The sequence below is a fragment of the Phodopus roborovskii genome, unplaced genomic scaffold, assembly GCF_943737965.1.
Source record: "Phodopus roborovskii unplaced genomic scaffold, PHOROB, whole genome shotgun sequence".
In the NCBI taxonomy this organism is placed as follows: Eukaryota; Metazoa; Chordata; class Mammalia; order Rodentia; family Cricetidae; genus Phodopus; species Phodopus roborovskii.
This window is the reverse complement of record NW_026126546.1, coordinates 7,126,050-7,143,944: the sequence shown is the minus strand read 5'-3', so window position 1 is coordinate 7,143,944 and position 17,895 is coordinate 7,126,050. Positions and strand designations below refer to the sequence as shown.

General features: G+C 51.0%; 1 protein-coding gene across 2 annotated transcripts in view; it reads right to left on the bottom strand.

Moving 5' to 3' along the window:
* Positions 1–6,148: 6,148 nt before the first annotated feature.
* The window catches only part of Htra3 (HtrA serine peptidase 3), a 28,200-nt gene continuing 16,453 nt past the window's right edge, over positions 6,149–17,895 (bottom strand). The window contains exons 7-9 of one of the 2 annotated variants that reach the window (XM_051200445.1): positions 9,560–9,608; positions 8,165–8,260; positions 6,149–7,207 (exon numbers count right to left, since the gene is read on the bottom strand). In XM_051200445.1, coding sequence (XP_051056402.1) covers positions 7,042–7,207; positions 8,165–8,260; positions 9,560–9,608 — 311 coding nt within the window. In that variant the 3' untranslated portion in view covers positions 6,149–7,041. Of the gene's footprint in view, positions 7,208–8,164; positions 8,261–9,559; positions 9,609–17,133; positions 17,260–17,895 lie in introns of those variants that run through there. The other variant, XM_051200446.1, reaches the window with a different exon arrangement.

Below are 17,895 nucleotides of genomic sequence, written 5' to 3'. Positions count from 1 at the left end.
CCCAGGCCCTCCAAGCTCTCAGATGCACCACTGGCCAGGCAGGGCTGTGGCCTTGGCAGCTGCCTCACACGGGCCTATTTTTAGGTCAAGTTCAGCAATGAAAACAAACATATTGTCAAGATCATGGCCAGCTTGGATCCCACCCACGAACAAGCCTCTCCGTGACACCAAAAGACAAAGTGGGTCTGTGTTGTGGTGACAAGGACTTCTGGCAAAAGCCTTGGCTTCCAGTGATTGGAGGCCAGATCCCAGGCCAGCCCTTGGGTGAACCGGAAGCATCAAGGCCTCCTCCACATCCAGTGTAAAACGCACAGAAACAGTGTGACCGTTCAGCTTATGAAATGGCCACCTTCCACCAGTGTGACCATGGTGCCAGGGGAGTGCGCAGAGGAGCCAGGGGTGGGGTGGGGCTAGGGTAGGTGTGGGGAAGGGTGAGTCCTGCTTGCTGAAGTGAGTTTACTTCAGAAACTTCAATGTTGCTTGTCACTAAGTGAGTAGCCATGGTCATCTAAGGGTCTTGCAGGATCTGTGAATCACCTTGGCATGCCAGTTCTAATAGCCTCCAATGACTTAACACCTGGCCCCTGTGAGCGAGATTAGTCTACCCCCCCCAATCACTGCCCATTTTATAGCTGTGAAAGTTAAAGATCAGAGAAGGCAACTGGTCCAGGATTACAATTCAAACATGTTATGATTTGCATCTTAAATGTTCCTCAAAGGCCGGTGGTTTCCAGGCTCTGAGAGATAGTAGAACCTTCAGGAACTGGAGCCTAGAGAGAGAGAGGAAATTGGGTCAATGGAGGTGTGCCCTTGAAGAGGAAATTGAGACGCCAGCTGCCCCCAGGATATAAACAACCTCTTCCACCAATGCGCTCCTGAGGCGCTATCTAGTGCCACCACAGGCTCAGTGCAACAGGGACTATTGACGTGGGCCAGAATTTCCAAAACCATGAGCCCAAACAAACCCTCCCTTCCCTCAAACTGTCTGTATGGGGACATCAACCTGTCACAGCAATGAAGGTCCAAAGCAGCTCAGAGTCTGCCCACACCCCTGCTCCCATTCATCCAGAGAACATCCTGGCTGGGTTAGACGCTTCCTCTGTTGGAGGAGAGAGAACGCTGAGACAGCACCCCACTAGACAGAGTCCTTGCAGCCAAAGTGTGGTCCTCCCTACTGTCCCTTGGATCCAGTCCTGACAGTTCCCCAACACTGGTCACCCAAGCTGGGAAGAGGCAGGGGGTGAATGTGGCCTTCTACCCTATGAGGAAGGTCCCAGGGTGAGATGGGCCATGCAAGGTGGAAGTCAGTCTTAGATTCCAGGGTCAAAGTGACCTAGGCAGCACTCCTCAAGCTGCTGTGCCTTAGGCATGCTGCCATGAGGCTGTCGGGCCTGGAGGGTTGGTCTCCACACATGGTCATGATGCAAGCTGTGCCTCACCCCTACACGAACTCCAGACTGCCGACCAGGCCTCTCGTGCCCTGAGCACACGCAGAGCTGCCCTATCGATTGCATACGTTGACATCACAGCTTGGTTCCCCCTCTCTCATGATGTCTGCATAATGACTGGGCCAGTGTAGCAGGAACAGCTTCTTTTTTCCTTCTGAAAATTGTGTGTGTGTGTGTGTGTGTGTGGGGACATATAATGTGAGCTGAACTGAACTGTGGTGGTGCATGCCTTTAATCCCAGAATTCAGGAGGCAGAAGCAGGCAGATCTCTGAGGTCAAGGCCAGCTCAAACTATACAGTGAGTCCCAAGATAGTTCCAGGAAAAAAAAAAAAACCTGTCTTAGAAAAACAAAAGCAAAACCAAACAAACAAAAAGCCAACCACACACGCAACATAACATAAAATGTCTTATGCTCACTGTCTTAAAGGCAAAATGTTCAGTGACATTCCAAAGTACTTGCTAGGAGCATGTGGTCACCTCTTGGCAGGGAGAGGGAAGGGGTGGGGAGAAGGAGAGGGGAAGGAAAGAGAGAAAGAGAGAGACAGAGACACACAGACAGACCAAGACAGAGAGAGGCCAAGAGCAAAGTCCCTCTAAGGACCTGGCCCGATACTTGCTTTCTCCAGCAATGCATCACCTCCCAAAATAACACCACCATCTGGGGACCCAGCATTCACAGCACAAGCATGTGGGGGACATTTCACAGTCGAACCATGACAGGGTGAACACATTGTGTGCCTGGTCAAGATTTGTTTTTCCAGCCATCTGCCGTGGATGCCTGGGCTGTTTCCAGGAAGTGGTTTTTGTGACTCTATCAGGGACTCTTTCAGCTGCTATGGAGAAAATTCAAGAAAAGCTCATTCATGATGATGTCCAGTAAATCAACAATAGGCACCTATGTTGACCCAGTCTCCACTGCCCCCAGCTCTACATAGTGTGTGATTTATTTAGGGACACGGCATAAGTAGGTGTTTGTGCACAGCTGTATGCCTGTTCATGGTGTGTGTGTGTGTGTGTGTGTGTGTGTGTGTGTGTGTGTGGGTGTGTGTGTGTGTGTGTGTGTGTGTGTGTGTGTGTGTGTGTGCCTTAGTTACATTTTTATTTCTGTGATGACCAGGACCAAGGACAATTAAAGAAGTTTATTGGGGCTTACAGTTATGAAGTATTAGAGTCCATGACCATCTTGGCATCCAGTTAATAGGCATGGTGTTGGAACAGTAGCCAAGAGCTTACATTCTTATCCATTAAGAGGAGTCAGAGGTTTGTAACAACCTTAGCTGTCTTGGAACTAGTTCTATAGACCAGGTTAGCCTTGAACACACAGAGATCTAGCTACCTCTGCCCCTCCTCCCCCGAGTCCTGGGATTTTAAACCTTAAAGAGTCTGACCTGTACAAAAACCTCACCTTAGGTGATCCCCAATAGGTATGCAAACTATAGTCCTCAAGCCGAGAGAGAGAGAGAGAGAGAGAGAGAGAGAGAGAGAGAGAGAGAAAGAGAGAGAGAGAGAGAATGAATTATGCTGAGAATGCATGCCATGATACATGATAGTAAATGGAGGTCAGAGACAGATGTGGAAGTCAGTTCTTCCCTCCCACCACACGGGTCCCAGACATTAACTCCAGTCATGATGTGGCGGGTGCCTTTGCTTGCTGAGCCATCTTGCTAGCACACTCCTTTCTTCTCCTTTAGAATAACCTCTAAAGAAATATGAAAGCCACCGATGGCTCCTTGCATACCTGTCCTAAGGAAGGGGCTTGGGGACCATCCAAGGAAAGCCATACTCTGATGACAGGCACCCTGGCAGGGGAAATGCCACAGTGATGTTCTCAGAATCCTGAGCAGATGGCTCACGGAGTTCCAGAGGAGCACTGGGTCTGGGGAGCGAAGTCTGCCTCCCCTGCATGCCAGTCATAGGCACAGGGGGTCCAACAAGAACAGCCTGGTCTCGTGTTGAGAGATCAAGGCTGCTGGTCAGCGCTGTTGATGGACACATGCGGTGCTGTCTTCATGGCTGTGTCAGTGCTGGAGTTACTGGATGTGGGGGTCACAGCCTGTTCCCCAAGCCGGGTTCAGCCATCATCACCATTAATTCAATTCGGAGACTCAAAGTTTCGGCAGAAAACAGAAAAGGGAGATTCACTCAGTGTGGCCCCATTGGAAGATGGATTTGGGAGGATTGTCACCAAATGTCTTTGTCCCATTCCCAGGGACCTGGGGGAAGGTTCTAGTCAGAGGAGTCACTGGACAAAGGTCAGGATTGGAAAAGAGCAACAGCCGGATCCAGGAAGGCCTGAAGACCAAGAGCCTTGGGGCTGTATGAGAAAGGAGACAGTGGTTAAGACAGAAAGATGGCGACTACGCGGGAGGTGTGTACTGCTCAGGTCAAGGGGCGGGCACAGCCCAAGGCTCCTACTCCCCTCAACTGACCGGGTCTTATTCCAGAATTTTCATCTTTGGTCACCCATGTGGGAGGGAGGACATGATGAATCCCGAGGTCAGTGCTGGTACAAGGCCACCCTGAGCTCCTCACTGAGGAGTAGTTTGTCCTGTAGCAGCTGTTGCCATGGTAGCTACCTGAGGGATGGGTAGAATCTGGCCAGGTCACCTGAAGATCAGCCATCAGTTCATGTGTGACCTGGAACAATCCTCTTCCTCTCGGGGGCCTCAGTTTTCCCCACATCCAGCAGAGTATTGGGAGGCAGGGCCCCGTGTCGGTTAGTCTGTCTGTGAATGGAGTTCCAAGCTGGAACTCCTGTGAACACCCGTTTGCTGTCTTACGGGACACTCAGTGGAGGGCGGGTAGGAACTTAGCTGCTGGGGCTCCGTGGGAACCCAAAGAGTTGCACAATGCTCTGACGGCAGCTGGCTGACTTGGAAAAAGTTGTTTTTCATGAACTGCAGCTGGCTGAGCAGCTGAGGGTCAGCCCACTTGGCTGGGAGCAGTCAGGGACCACTCTCCCTGGCAGAGGAAGGGGACTGCTATGGCCAGCCACACAGGACCTTGGGGTGTGAGGGCTGGTCTCTAAGAGCTCCTGGCTATCTCTGGGGGTGTGGGTTGTGTGACCATGACCTCACTGAATACAGAAGTGCAGAGCTGAAGGCCAGTGGGTCAGATCCCAGACATCAGTCCATCCCTCCGAACTCAGAAACTCCACCTTCAGCCTCTGATTTCATATAAAGTCAACCAGAAGCCAGAGCAGAGAGTAACAGGGTAGGAATAGGAAGGGGGGGACAGGTGGGGACACTTTGGGGCCCAGACAACAGCATGAACTTCACTTTAGCGCTTGGGAAACTGAGGTAGCCACACCACCTTGTACTAGGTCCAGCTATTGTGGAGGTCCCAGGGGGCTTGTGGGGTCCCAGTGCAGACCCAGGACAGCACAGCTTGGCTGAGTTGGTGTCAGAGAGGAGGGGTTTGTGAGACCCAATTTCTCAACTGTTATGGGGTGGACAGGGACTAGGAAGTAGGACTTAGTTGGGGTGCCAAAGCCTGCCCCGGTAGGGGGTCAAGCTTCTGCCCGCCATGCAGAAGGCACTAACACATGGTATAAACAGCAGAACATAGACCTGGGCCTGAAACGTTTATGGTGTCCAGTGATGTCTTCATGTCAATGTCTCCACAGAAGCAAGCAAGGGCCTACTGGGTTTGGTCCAGCCTGGTGGAAGCTGAGAGACAGGCATGCTGGGAGGGGCAGACACTGCGTGAACTGTACCAGGCTCTGAAGCCAGGTCTGGTCTCTCAGAAGATGCTAGTCGTGGGCGTACTGGAACAAAGGGTGGACAGAAAGGGGGTAGTCAATGGGCAAATAAGGCAAGATAAGGTAAAGGGTTGGGGAATTTTGGTATAGCCATGCTGTGGTAACTTGTGCCTGGCTCTCAACGCTGAGAGAGTGGCAAACGGTTAGCAGGCACCTTCCTCACAAAGTTACTTGTTGCCCCTTTCTAGTCCTTTCTGCCTGGGAATAGTCCCGTCTTCTCTTCTAGTTAGCCATATAGCACACAGCCAGTCATCCTCCATAGCTGCCAAAAACTAAGACATCTGTCTCCAGAGAATCCCAGTACAAGACACTGATGCTTCCCTGGGTGCTGGAGGCTGGGGAACAGGAGCCCTAGAGTTGGTCACTCAAAACACCTGCAGTTTATGCTGTGCAGACCCTGCCCCTGTGAGCAGGTTGAGCTGGAAGGTTCCAGATCCTTCTGAACTCCATGGCAGAGAGCAGCATGGTTGTGGGTCTCCAGCCCCAGAGGCCCAGACCAAGCCCTTCTGAGAATTTCCTCTCGGAAACCTTAGATTGTGTCCTGCTCCCAGCCATTGTGGGCTATGGGTAATATTTACAAAAGGAAAGAAAAAAGAGTGGAGTAGAGAAAGAGCTCAGTCACATGGCCAACTATGCATGGAAGGGCTCCGGTACTCACTGGGGGGCCACATGCCCTTCTAACTGATGTTTCCCCCAGCACCTAGGAGTCGGGCAGTGTCAGGAGGGAGGTGGAAAACCTCGAGGGTGCACGCGAAGGAACGGTCCCCAGACTGAAGGCTGCCCGAGCAGCAGGCCGCCCGAGGATCTGCCGTGTTCCATGCCACTGCATAATCTGAAAAGGTTACTTACGAGTCTCAGTTTGTCACCAACGATGTACTAGGTGGGGAACCCCAGGAAGACCCTGGTCGGTGGGGCGCAAACGCCTCTCTGTGACAGCCATGTGCTTGTAAACTTTAATTTTGTACAGTAGAGAAACATACAGTAAAAGCAACATGGGCGGTGGGGGGTAATTTTACAGCAAAGCTCACAAATACACTTGAAACACTGGGGAGAACGAAGATGCCCTCAGGAGCCCGCTGGCTGCTGGGCGGCAGTCTTCAGAGATGCACCGGAACCGTGTGCAGAGGTGAAGCGGCTCAGTCCTTGCACCCCAGGCAGGTGCCAGCTCCCTCTCTGGCCACCACATGGTCACCTTGGGAAAATGAGCTCTCAGGATTGGAGGCTGTGATCACGACTCTCCTTCCTGCCTGCCTGGGCCAGCACAGGGCTCAGCTCAGCAGTGAGGGTCATACCTGCTCCGGGTCAGGACCCTGGCTTCTCCAGGGGACACCTTCAGGGCCTGACCCCCAGGGATGCCAGGTGGCAGGGCAAGCAGCCCCTGTCTTACCATGAGGGGGTGCTGAGGCAGATGGAAGCCAGATGGGGTCAGGAAAGCACTGGTGAGGGGAGAGGTCTAGGCACCGTGAGTCAAGGGAGAGGAAGTGGGGTGGAAGCCAGGAGGGCAGTCCTGAGGGTAGAGCCAGGGACCTGGGGACGAAGGAGGGGAGCAGACATCCAGGGAAGTTTCTAGGAGCTTCTACATCCAGAGAACTCAGAAGGTGACATCAGGAGATTTTGGTCCAGGGGACAGTGTGCTCCCTCCGTTGGAACTGTAATTTAGGGTCAAGGCTGCGATCCAGGCCCCTGGTTAGGCCCAGCCTCTGACTCAGCCCCAGATGCAGAGAGGAGCCTGCTGGCCCTTCTGAGGACCACAGCAGCCCATCGTCCTGATCTCATGAAGGCCGGGACCCCGCCTTCTGCAGGCTTTGGCATGGCGCTGGAGGAAGATAGCTTCACATCACCACCTCAGGTGTGATGCTGAAGAGGAGGTCATCATTCCCCCGCCGCACCTCCAACAGCAGTGGGGATTCGCTCAGAACTGCCTCCTGCAGCTCACTGGAGTCCGCCAAAGGGCGTCCATTGACTTTGACGATGATGTCGCCATCTTGGATGCCTCCTCTGCCAACCAGAAGAAAGACCCTCAGCGGGCACACACTCCCAGAGTCCAGGTGGTGTTCACCTGGGCTCAGCAGCAGTTCAACACAATGATTTTGAAAAAGAACACCAGTGGAAAGCCCGTGGCACATGATGGCCGGTGACGTTCAAACCGCAGAAGGAGGAGCAGACCCCCCTCCCCACAGCAGCCTACACGCCAATGGGGCCCCCTAGATCCCAGAGCCACCGTTCAAAACAACTGATATGTTCTACCCCCCATGGCATGGATGAGGAGGCCAGGATGTCAGGGCGTGGTCACATGGGACACATGGCCTCAACTCATGACCCAACACTTAACATTGCTTTGGTTGTTTGGGTTCCTTTCTTTCTTTCTTTTTCTTTCTTTTTTTCTTTCTTTCTTCCTTTCTTTTCTTTCTTCCTTTCTTTTGAGACAGGGTCCCATGAGGCTTAGGCTGGATCTCTATCTAGCTGAGGCTAGCTTTGGACTTCCAATCCTTTCTATTCTGTCTCCCAACTGCTGAGGGCACAGTCTTGTGCCACCATACCAGGTCTGTACCTAACATTTCTGTAGTTCTTTAAAAAACAAACAAAGGCTTTATCTCATTTGCTGTGACAAAGTCTCTAGGATGAGGGTCAGCAGAACCAGGTCCTTTCTGCAGATGAGAAAACTGAGGCCCCAGCTCTTTCTGGAGAGAGGGAGGCTTGGAGACAGCTTTTAGCCCAGTCAGGGACCCTTTGCTTCATGAAGGCAACATCCCTTTGCTCCAAGGACAGGCGTGGTCAATGCTCTCAGGGACAGTTCATCCCTCCCATGGCTCAGAGGGGAAGCCAGACTCCACAGCTCCTTGCCAGGAGGCTTGTGGGTCACATAAGGTCAGTGAGGAGGCCCAGCCCAGGCCCCAGCACACACCTCCCCCATGTCTGCGCGTCAGCGGCCCTCCCTCTGCCGGCTAAGCATACCTCTGAGAAGGTGAGTTGGGAACAACCTCTTGCACGAATATTCCACTGCTGACCGATGGAAAGTCTGGGTTGGCGGCCTTCAGCTCATCCACCAAACTGAAAAAGCAGTTCTGTGTCAACCTCTGCCTCCGGCCCAGCTCCCTGGCATGCGGCTGCCCCTTTCTGCCACTCCCCAAGCCAGACAAACAGTCTGCTGTGGGCTTTCAAATCACCCTGAGCTCAGGAGATGGGGCTGCTTAGTGGCCCTAACTGACTGCAAGTGTGGAGAAGAGACAGCTAGATGGAGGATGGATTATAAAGAGTGTTAGAGGGAGGGCGGGTGGGTGGGTGGATGGAGAGACAGACACAATGGGTGGAAAGGTACAGAGTGATCAGTCATGGAGTGGACAGAGCAGACTGGGCAGACAGTAAGCAGATGGGTGGTTGCAGAAGCACACACTCCAGTGATGAGTGGGTGTACTGGTCTTAACTGCAGATTGTTTAAAATCTGTTCCCTAGATTGACAGCTACCGAAGCAGGAAGAGTGGATTAGCGGTGGCTGGTGGATAATCCCAGGTTATCCCCAGAGCTTCACGATGTGGTAAAGCTTCCTTCACAACACTGGGCTGGACTTTCCCCCCACTTCTTTAACTCTTTGATCCTGTAATTCCAGGCAGCTGTCCTGTTTTGAACCTGTGCCAGGGCCAGAGCCAAGAGGAGCGTGGGAACACGGCCATCTCTTTGGAACTCACAGTCAAGGTGGCAGGCAGGCAGGGTGGGGAGGTCACCCAACAGGTCATTCCACTACAGTGTTAAAGGAGAGTGAGGAGCACAAACAGGGGAGGCTCTCCTACATGAGTGGGCTTTGAAGATGCAGAATTGTCCACTAGGACCTCAGAACATGACCATGTTCGGAAACAAGGTCTTTGCCCTGCTAGTTGGTCAAGGATCTTGAGATGAAGTCATGGACCTGGGCAACTCTCATATCCAGTGACTGGCAGTTTTGGGGCTCAGACGCAGGCTGGAGGAGGCCATGTGGAGATGGGCGGGGATGAGGGAATATGACAGCCTGCTGAGGAATGTCCACAGCCAGGAGGAGTCAAGACACACAGGAAGGATGCACCCTGGAACCTCAGAGAGTGAGGCCTGTGGGCACCAGAACTCTTGAGTAATAGATTTTGGTTGTTTTAAGCCACCCAGTTTTAATTACTTATTGTGGGAACCTCAGGAAGCAAACTCTGGAAGCTTCCTGGAGGACGGGGCATCTGCATAGAGCTGTGAAGGATAGAAGGAATCCGTCAGGCAGTGGGAGTGGGTCTGACCCCTCTAGCACCTGCCAGCAGCTGGCTATAGTGGTCAGCGTGTGGAAGGGGTGTCGGGAGGGCAAGGACAGAGGGATGTCGCCGTGGCATTCACCTCGGTGTGATGGTCCGCATCCGGATGCCAATGAAGCGCTTCTTCCAGTCTGGAAATGGAACACAGTGGGTTCAGTTAGGCTACATGGTCTCTGCCCTTGAGAAGGAAACCCACTGGAGACTTTGTAGGGCGGGGAACCAGGAGCCATTTTGCTATTGAGCAGGGGCCTGGGGCTGCCCTGTCCTGACTGCACTGTGGACATGTCTGGCTCTAATCTGCTCCTGGCAGGTGCTTTAGTCCCTCCCCCCTCATCTGACCCCTCACCTTTGCCCCAGCTGAGTTCCTCACCCCAGCTCCTCATGCTCAGAGAGCACTGGTCACAGTGAGGTACAGTTCTCAAGGGCCGCCCCAAACCCTCCCCTCCCCTACTTTTCCCGCCCTTAACACTGGCTGCCCTCGTGGTGAAACCACCCGGGGCAGGTTCCGAACCCAAAGCGAGGCTTGACACATTTCAAGTTTTCATTTCACTAGAATTCCCGGAACACAGTGAAATTGAACCAGAAATCAACAATAGGAAGTCTGTGAAACCCAAATGCTTAGGAAGTAAGACAAGAAGCCATTTTCAAAGATGATAGCGAAAGGAGACATGAGGGAATATTTTCAACCGCATCAATGAAAATATTCCTAGCTAAAACTTTCAGGGAACAGAGGCTGTTCTTAGAAGCAAAAAGCATGAACACCCATGTCAGAAAATAAAGGACTCAGGCGAGAGAGGGGGCTCAGCAGGTAAAGGGACGTTTGGTACAAACATGGTGACTTGAGCTTGATACCCAGAATCACATAAAGAAGGAAGGGGAGAGCTGACCCCACAAAGCTGTCCTCTAACCTTCTACATGCACGCCTTGCACACTCCTTTCCTGTGGAAATGCTAGAAACTTTAAAGAGATTTATTCATTTTTTGATATACATACATACATACATATGTATATTTGAGTATTTTGTCTATGTATCACATGCATGCAATGCCCGTGTTAGCCATCAGATTCCCCTGGAAAATGAATTACTACTGCTATGTGGGTCCTGGGAACTGAACCCAGGTCCTTTGCAAAATCACTAAATACTTTTAACCGCTGTGCCACCTCTCCAGCCCCAATAATTGTGGTTTTTTGTTTGTTTGTTTGTTTTGATTTTCTAAAGAGCAAAGTATCAAACCAGTGGCTTCAATTTTCCTTTAAATAAAAAGGCCACGTGGTGGTGGCGGCAGCACATACCTTTAATCCCATACTAGGGAGACAGAGGCAGGAAGATCTCTGTGAGTTCAAGGCCAGCATGGTCTACAAGAGCGAGTTCCAGGACAGCTAGGGCTACACAGAGAAACCCTATCTCAAAAACAAAAACCAAACCAAACAAAACAAAAACAAGAAAAAGGTGGCCAGGTGAAACTCAAAGAAAGCAGAAGAAAAGATGAGAACATGAACCAACGAGCTACAAAACAGCCCAGCAGAGATAGAAATGAACCAAAATCCAATACTCTGAAATCATTAAAATGGATAAATCATTACCCAATGTGATCACGAGGAAAAGACAGATAAAGTTACCAACGTCAAATATTCGAGATGAGCTGTTGCTGCAGACCCTCGGACCTCAGCAGGCTGCTAGGGGAGTGAGCCAATCGCTGCTTTGTGTCTGCGTTCCACCACTCAGGGTCTGGAAAGCCCCAAACACGTCCGTTCGAAGAGAAATGAATGGCTGGAAGCCCTCCATCTAGTACAGGAGCCGACAATCTTCCCAGAAAGCATCACAGCTGAAACCAGCAGCTTAAGGGAGAAACAGCCCAGTTTCTACAGATGCCTCCAGGGGACTGAAAGTGACCCTGATGTCCCCTGACCAAACCCAGAAACTAAACCAATGAACAACCTCTTGTCTTGGTAGAGACAAAACCGCTTCAAACACTCACAGCAAATCAGATCCAACACACCAAACACATAGTACATTACAGCTGAAAGGGGCCCAGGATGGTTAACATTAAAAATTAGCCTGACCTAGTGGCACAGATCTATCACCCCAGCTATGCCAGAGACTGAGCCAGGAGAGTGGTGAGTTCAAGACCTGCCTGAGGTACAAAGTGAGTTCAAGGCCAACCCTGGTGATATACTGCTACCCTGACTCAAAATAAGAAGTCAGAAGAGGACTGGAGAATGTGACTCAATAGTAGAGTACTTGGCTACCTTGCATTTTATCTGTATCCAGTCCCCAATACTTAAAAAAAAAAAAAAAAAGTAAGAATCAGCTAATGTTAGTTATATTATAGACTAGAAAGGGGAAAAAACATACTTCGAGATAAGCAGACACACAGAAAACAATGGGCAAAGCTAGAAACTGGAAGGAAGCTTTTCAACTTGATTTTTTTAACAAAAGCAAAAACAAAAATGACTTTATCCAGGAGTATACCTACTGGTAGAAGATTAGGTACCTCTTCCTGTAGGGACCGGACAAGGAAGGCCATTCCCAAAAAACTTTATTCAATATTTTAGAAATTAGAGTGGGCCATTCGATGGAAAATGAAAGGACTGTCTACTTAAAAACCACACAATCATCTACAATAGAAAGCCCAGTTAAGTCTACCAAGAAGCTACTAGAACCCATGAGTTATCAAGTATTCAACGTACCAAAATCAAGTTTGCTTGTAGATTCTGGTAGCAGGCCATCAGAACCCATGAGTTATCAAGTATTCAACGTACCAAAATCAAGTTTGCTTGTAGATTCTGGTAGCAGGCCATCAGAACCCATGAGTTATCAAGTATTCAACGTACCAAAATCAAGTTTGCTTGTAGATTCTGGTAGCAGGCCATCAGAACCCATGAGTTATCAAGTATTCAACGTACCAAAATCAAGTTTGCTTGTAGATTCTGGTAGCAGGCCATCAGAACCCATGAGTTATCAAGTATTCAACGTACCAAAATCAAGTTTGCTTGTAGATTCTGGTAGCAGGCCATCAGAACCCATGAGTTATCAAGTATTCAACGTACCAAAATCAAGTTTGCTTGTAGATTCTGGTAGCAGGCCATCAGAACCCATGAGTTATCAAGTATTCAACGTACCAAAATCAAGTTTGCTTGTAGATTCTGGTAGCAGGCCATCAGAACCCATGAGTTATCAAGTATTCAACGTACCAAAATCAAGTTTGCTTGTAGATTCTGGTAGCAGGCCATCAGAACCCATGAGTTATCAAGTATTCAACGTACCAAAATCAAGTTTGCTTGTAGATTCTGGTAGCAGGCCATCAGAACCCATGAGTTATCAAGTATTCAACGTACCAAAATCAAGTTTGCTTGTAGATTCTGGTAGCAGGCCATCAGAAATTGGCCAGGAGAGTGTACATAGTGTACACTCGGTATAACATATGCTGAGAAAAGCCAGATGCTGTGTCTTTGACAGACACATTTCAGCTCCAATTGAAATGCCATTGGGCTTTTGATTTCCTTCCATACAAACAAAAAGCGGATCCTCAACTGTATCTGGAACAAAGGGAGCTCAGAGAGCAGAGGTGATGAGAGCAGGGTGGGAGAGCTCAGACCACCTGACCTCAGGACTTCCTGGGAGAGCCACAGGCGCTCAGACCACCTGACCTCAGGACTTCCTGGGAGAGCCACAGGCGCTAAGCCATACAGCACTGGGACAAGGAAGAACAGCTTGATTTACGGCAAAGCTGGGAAACCACTGGGCTGGGGGAGGAATGTCCTTTGAGCACATGATGCTAGAATAACCCATTGTCCAGAGCAAACAATGAATGACTAGCAACGATACCTAAGGGAGCTGGGCTGGAAGGCTCTGGATTCTACCTGAATCACAGACACACTCAGCTGTCACTTCTGAGGCCCGTGGGAGGGGCTGTGGCGTGGCTGGAGTAGCACCATAGTGAGCTAGGGCTCTGGGTGGCTGGTGATGCTGAGTGATGGAGTAGTTGCAGGACCAATGGAGATCTACCCAGGAGGGAGAGCCTAGAGACTTGCACATGGCAGAAGCGCACAGGACTCAGGGAGAATGGGGATGCCCTCAACTGTGGGATCGGCAGGTGGGGTTTAGGTACAGTGCCTCTTATACTCATGCAATGTCCCAGAAGCACTTGTACATTCAGCCCATGCTAGGAGAGGCTGGGAGGGGAGAGTACGGGGCCTCACTGTGGATGTCACCTAAATCCAGGAACCTGGATCAGGACAGGATGAAGCCCAGCTCCCAAACTTGGGTATCCAGGCCTTTAGCCTAAGGCCATGTTTAAAAAGCATGAAGTTCGGCTTCCCATGAGTGTGGGGAGTGGAGCCTCATCCCTTTCCAATGAGGATGCTTTCTTGGCAAAGCAGCAGCCCGGGGTACCTTTGAGGACAGGGACATCCTCAGATAGGGGACTACCATTTCAGGTCACTTGGCAGGACCCCAGCCCCCAAGCACAGAGGCTGGCTATTTAGAAACACTTCTGGGGTGAGGTACAGAGCTGGGGCTGGGCTCTGTCTCCAAAGCTAGAGTAATTGTATGTGTCAACCCTTCCACCCTGTCCTGATCTCTGTGGGAAATCAACTCTGTAAGGCATGTGAAGCCCAAGAAACTGGCACAGGTAGAAATCTTCACTTTGCCCAAGTATCCCCCACTTTAGTGAGCATCAGGACATCAACAACAGAATCCCAAGATAGGAAAGGGGGGGGGTTACCTTAAAGGGCTGAGACAGCTGGATACCTGAGGATGTTCTGGACCTATAGAGCAGTAGCTACAATAAGTACCACTACATCATACTTGCCACCATCACACACGCCTTCAAATAATGTCAAGGCTCCAGCCATGGCTTCATACATTTGAGGGCTCATTCTGAGATAGATTAGTGGGGCACCTGACCCTAAGGATAAACAGGGGACATGGGTGACATTATTTCCATATAGGTTCCTTAATGTAAGTTGATTTTAGTGTTTCTGGATTATTTGTTCCTTCTTTGAGGAGCAGGTCATTCAGTAATCAGAATGACAGCTGACAGGCCCTTCTGCCTCACAGCCTTGACCAGGGGCTATAAGCCAGGCAAATCCTTCTTTGGCAGCCCATATGGTGGTTGTGCACACTCCATTGTCCTTGGGGGGTGGAGCCCTCCACTCCAGCTGCAAGAACTTCTGTAACCACAGCTGCCTCTGGAGCCAGGAGGAGGTCTCACTCCAGTCAGGCCAGCTCCAAACAGTTCTGGAATGCCTCACTCTGGCCTTGAGAAGTCTTGGTGACCTCCACACAACCCTGTCCAAGATGCTCCAGCCCTGGCAGCAGCAGTCTTCAGCAAGTTCTGGGTGGGGTGGGGTGGGGTGGGGTAGGGTGGGGTGGGGCAGCATTTCCCCTAGTGGGAGCTGTCCATCACAAACTGCTTGTGATTGACAGAAAAGTAGCTGTGCTCATGAGAGACTTGTGATTGGTAGACAGGATGCTGTGCTGTAATTGGTAGAACCCTACCATGTTCTTTATAGCTAAATAAGGACACATCCCTCAGCCCCTATAAAGGCTTATTCCTGACTGGTATTTTGCCTACTTCTGATCTTTATCACAGATAGAGTGGGCTGAACTGCTTGTACAAAAAGCAGATGAAAAAAAAAAAAAAACCCAAGTTGCCAGCTCAGTTGGCAGAAACAAGAAGACATCTGAGAGCCCCAGACAGACACGGAGAGCTATAGACCCTGACACCCAAAGCTCAGAGCTGTAGCCCCAAAGGGAGCTGAGAGCCCCAGACAGACACAGAGAGCTACAGAACTTGACACCCAAAGCTCAGAGCTGTAGCCCCAAAGGGAGCTGAGAGTTCCAGAGAGCCACCAAGAGATACAGACCCTGACACCTGAAAGTCTGAAGAGTTCCAAGGATCAACACAGGAAGACCCTGAAAGAAAATGGCCAAGAAACAATACTAGAGACCAAAAGAGCACAAAGAGTCCAAGGAATGTTCGGAAACTCACAACCTCCAGACGTGGAGAGTTGAGGAGCAGAGGGTCCTCACACCCAATGCTTCTCAAGAATATCAGCACCAAGGAAGCTGCCCTTTGCTTGTCTGTGATTTCTTCCAGGGCAGGGCAAAGGAACCCTAGACAGCTGTCCGTGACAGATCCTCGGCATTTGGTTCCCTCCCATCTCCTGGCTCCTATACCACCTCTTGCCTTTTGGTAAACCCACGTCTCAACCTCCAAACAAAGGCTGACTCAACCGTGAGAAGGTAGCTGTGCCCTGATGTCCTCTTGCTTCCTTACTCCTTCCCCAAGAAACCACAACACCCATGTAGGTCCCCTGCTCTGGAGGCTTCCTCAGTGCCACCCCACACACTGGCCTCCTGGGATGTTGGGCTATCCTGCACTGCCCCCAGCTGGGATAGGCATGTCTCCATCTCCCGAGCTCCTCTGCTCTCTGTTTTCTCTACTCAGGCCCATCATCCAGATGTCACATCATTCCAAGGTCCTCTAGGTCTCCCTCCCTGATACAGGGAAGGCTCAGAGGGCTGTGTGCTCACTTTGGAGCAGGCAGGGCAGCTCAGCCAATCATACACTTGCTATGACCTCCCAGCCCTGGGAAGGAGCTGAGGTTAGGTCAGACCTCTGGGTCCAAGGCTAGCGCATCCTCGGTTGTCAAGGTTCTCAGAGCTGTCCCCAGAAGGATGCAGAGGGTCACAATTGAACTGCTGCTCTGCTACTGGCTCAGGGCCCAGCCCAAGCTCCTATCCAGTCCCTGCTTCTGTGGCAGGTCCCGTGTATCCCCTAGGCTACCTCCTCATCTGGGACTCCACCAAGCAGGGAGTTCCCCAAAGGGAATCTGTGAGCTGTGGAGGTAGGAGTGTGCCTTGCCACTGTCTACCTCTCCTATCACCCTGAAGCTCCTGGCTCACAGCCAGGGACCCAGATCCCCTGAACAGTACTGCTCTGATCACTCAGGAATCTGAAAACCCCAGAGGTCCCTGCATTAACCCCTGGGTGAGAAAAGAGATGATTACTCAATACTTCCCTAATTCAATAAAAGGAACATGTTAAAGAATTTAGATTAGCAGGGCTCAAGTCATTCAATGTTTTTATTTTAAAAAGGAAAAGCATAAATAAGCACAAACTTCAGAAGGACTTTACTCCCTCAGCAGACTCCACTTAGCTAGGCCTGGTCAGACCCTTGGGTGGCAGGCACTGTCCTTACATAATAACACAGCTCTAGGGATGAGGGTGAACATTTCCCCAGAACCTAGGTTAAGTGACTAGGACACTTGTAACTAGGACAAGTGCCCTCCAATGGAGGAATAGATCTGGCCACAATGAGTTCTTATCTGACTGGAAATTGGAAGGAGGGGACAGGAGGCCACTGGCCATGTCCAGCAGCACAGTTACATACAGGCTGGTCTGTGTGGGGTGGAGCTCTGGTCCTATGAACAAGACAAACTGGAAAGCCCCGGCCGCTAGAGGAAGAGCCAAGGCTACCAAGGGAGCAAAGGTGGCACCCTGGGCTAGCTCTCGGCTTCCTACTAGCCGACAGAAGAGGTGGCTAGTTCCCACTGTCCACCAGAAGGGCCTTGGACTCTTGGGAGGGACAGGCTCGGTCTGCCCCTGTCATCTTCACACAGGGCCACTTGGGACAGCACGAGACTCCTCAATTGCAGTTCTTCGTGGGGCCAGTCTCAGCTGCACTGGGTCCATGTGTGTGTCTAGCAGGGCCGCAAAGGAAGGGGCAAGCAGGAGGAAGGCCCCTGCTCTCAGTGCAGTGCTGGTGAGAGGGCTAGGAGCAGACAGGGAGGCAGTGTGAGGGCGTGGGGCCAGACCTGGGTACCAGCCTGGAGCTGGGTGTGGGAGACAATGGCAGCTCACTGGGCTGGAAATGGAAGGTGGGGGCCGCCAGGAGCCTGGGATCAGAAGTGGGGCACCATTCTGGACAGTGGCCATTATCACCAACTAAGATTAGTATGCTCTCACCTGGAAAGCGGCCTTGTCCTTGGCAAGTCCTCTCCTTAGAGGGATACAGATGGCCACCCAAAGGGCAAGGGGGACTAGAAATGTTTAGACTGGGGTAATGGTCAGGGGATGGCAGGAGGTGACTCCCAAGGATTGGGCTTTTGTTCCCTTGGAACAGAGGATACCCTACTAGGCTGACTGCATAGGCTGAAAAGAGCACTTAGGGATGGGGAGATGAATGGGTGGAAGCATAGATGGATAAGAGAAAGAGAATAAGTGGATGGATGGATGGATGGATGGATGGATGGATGGATGGATGACTCCATGGAAGGGTGTACCGATGGATGCATGAATGGATGTGTGTACTGATGGATGCATGAATGGATGTGTGTACTGATGGATGCATGAATGGATGTGTGTACCGATGGATGCATGAATGGATGTGTGTACCGATGGATGCATG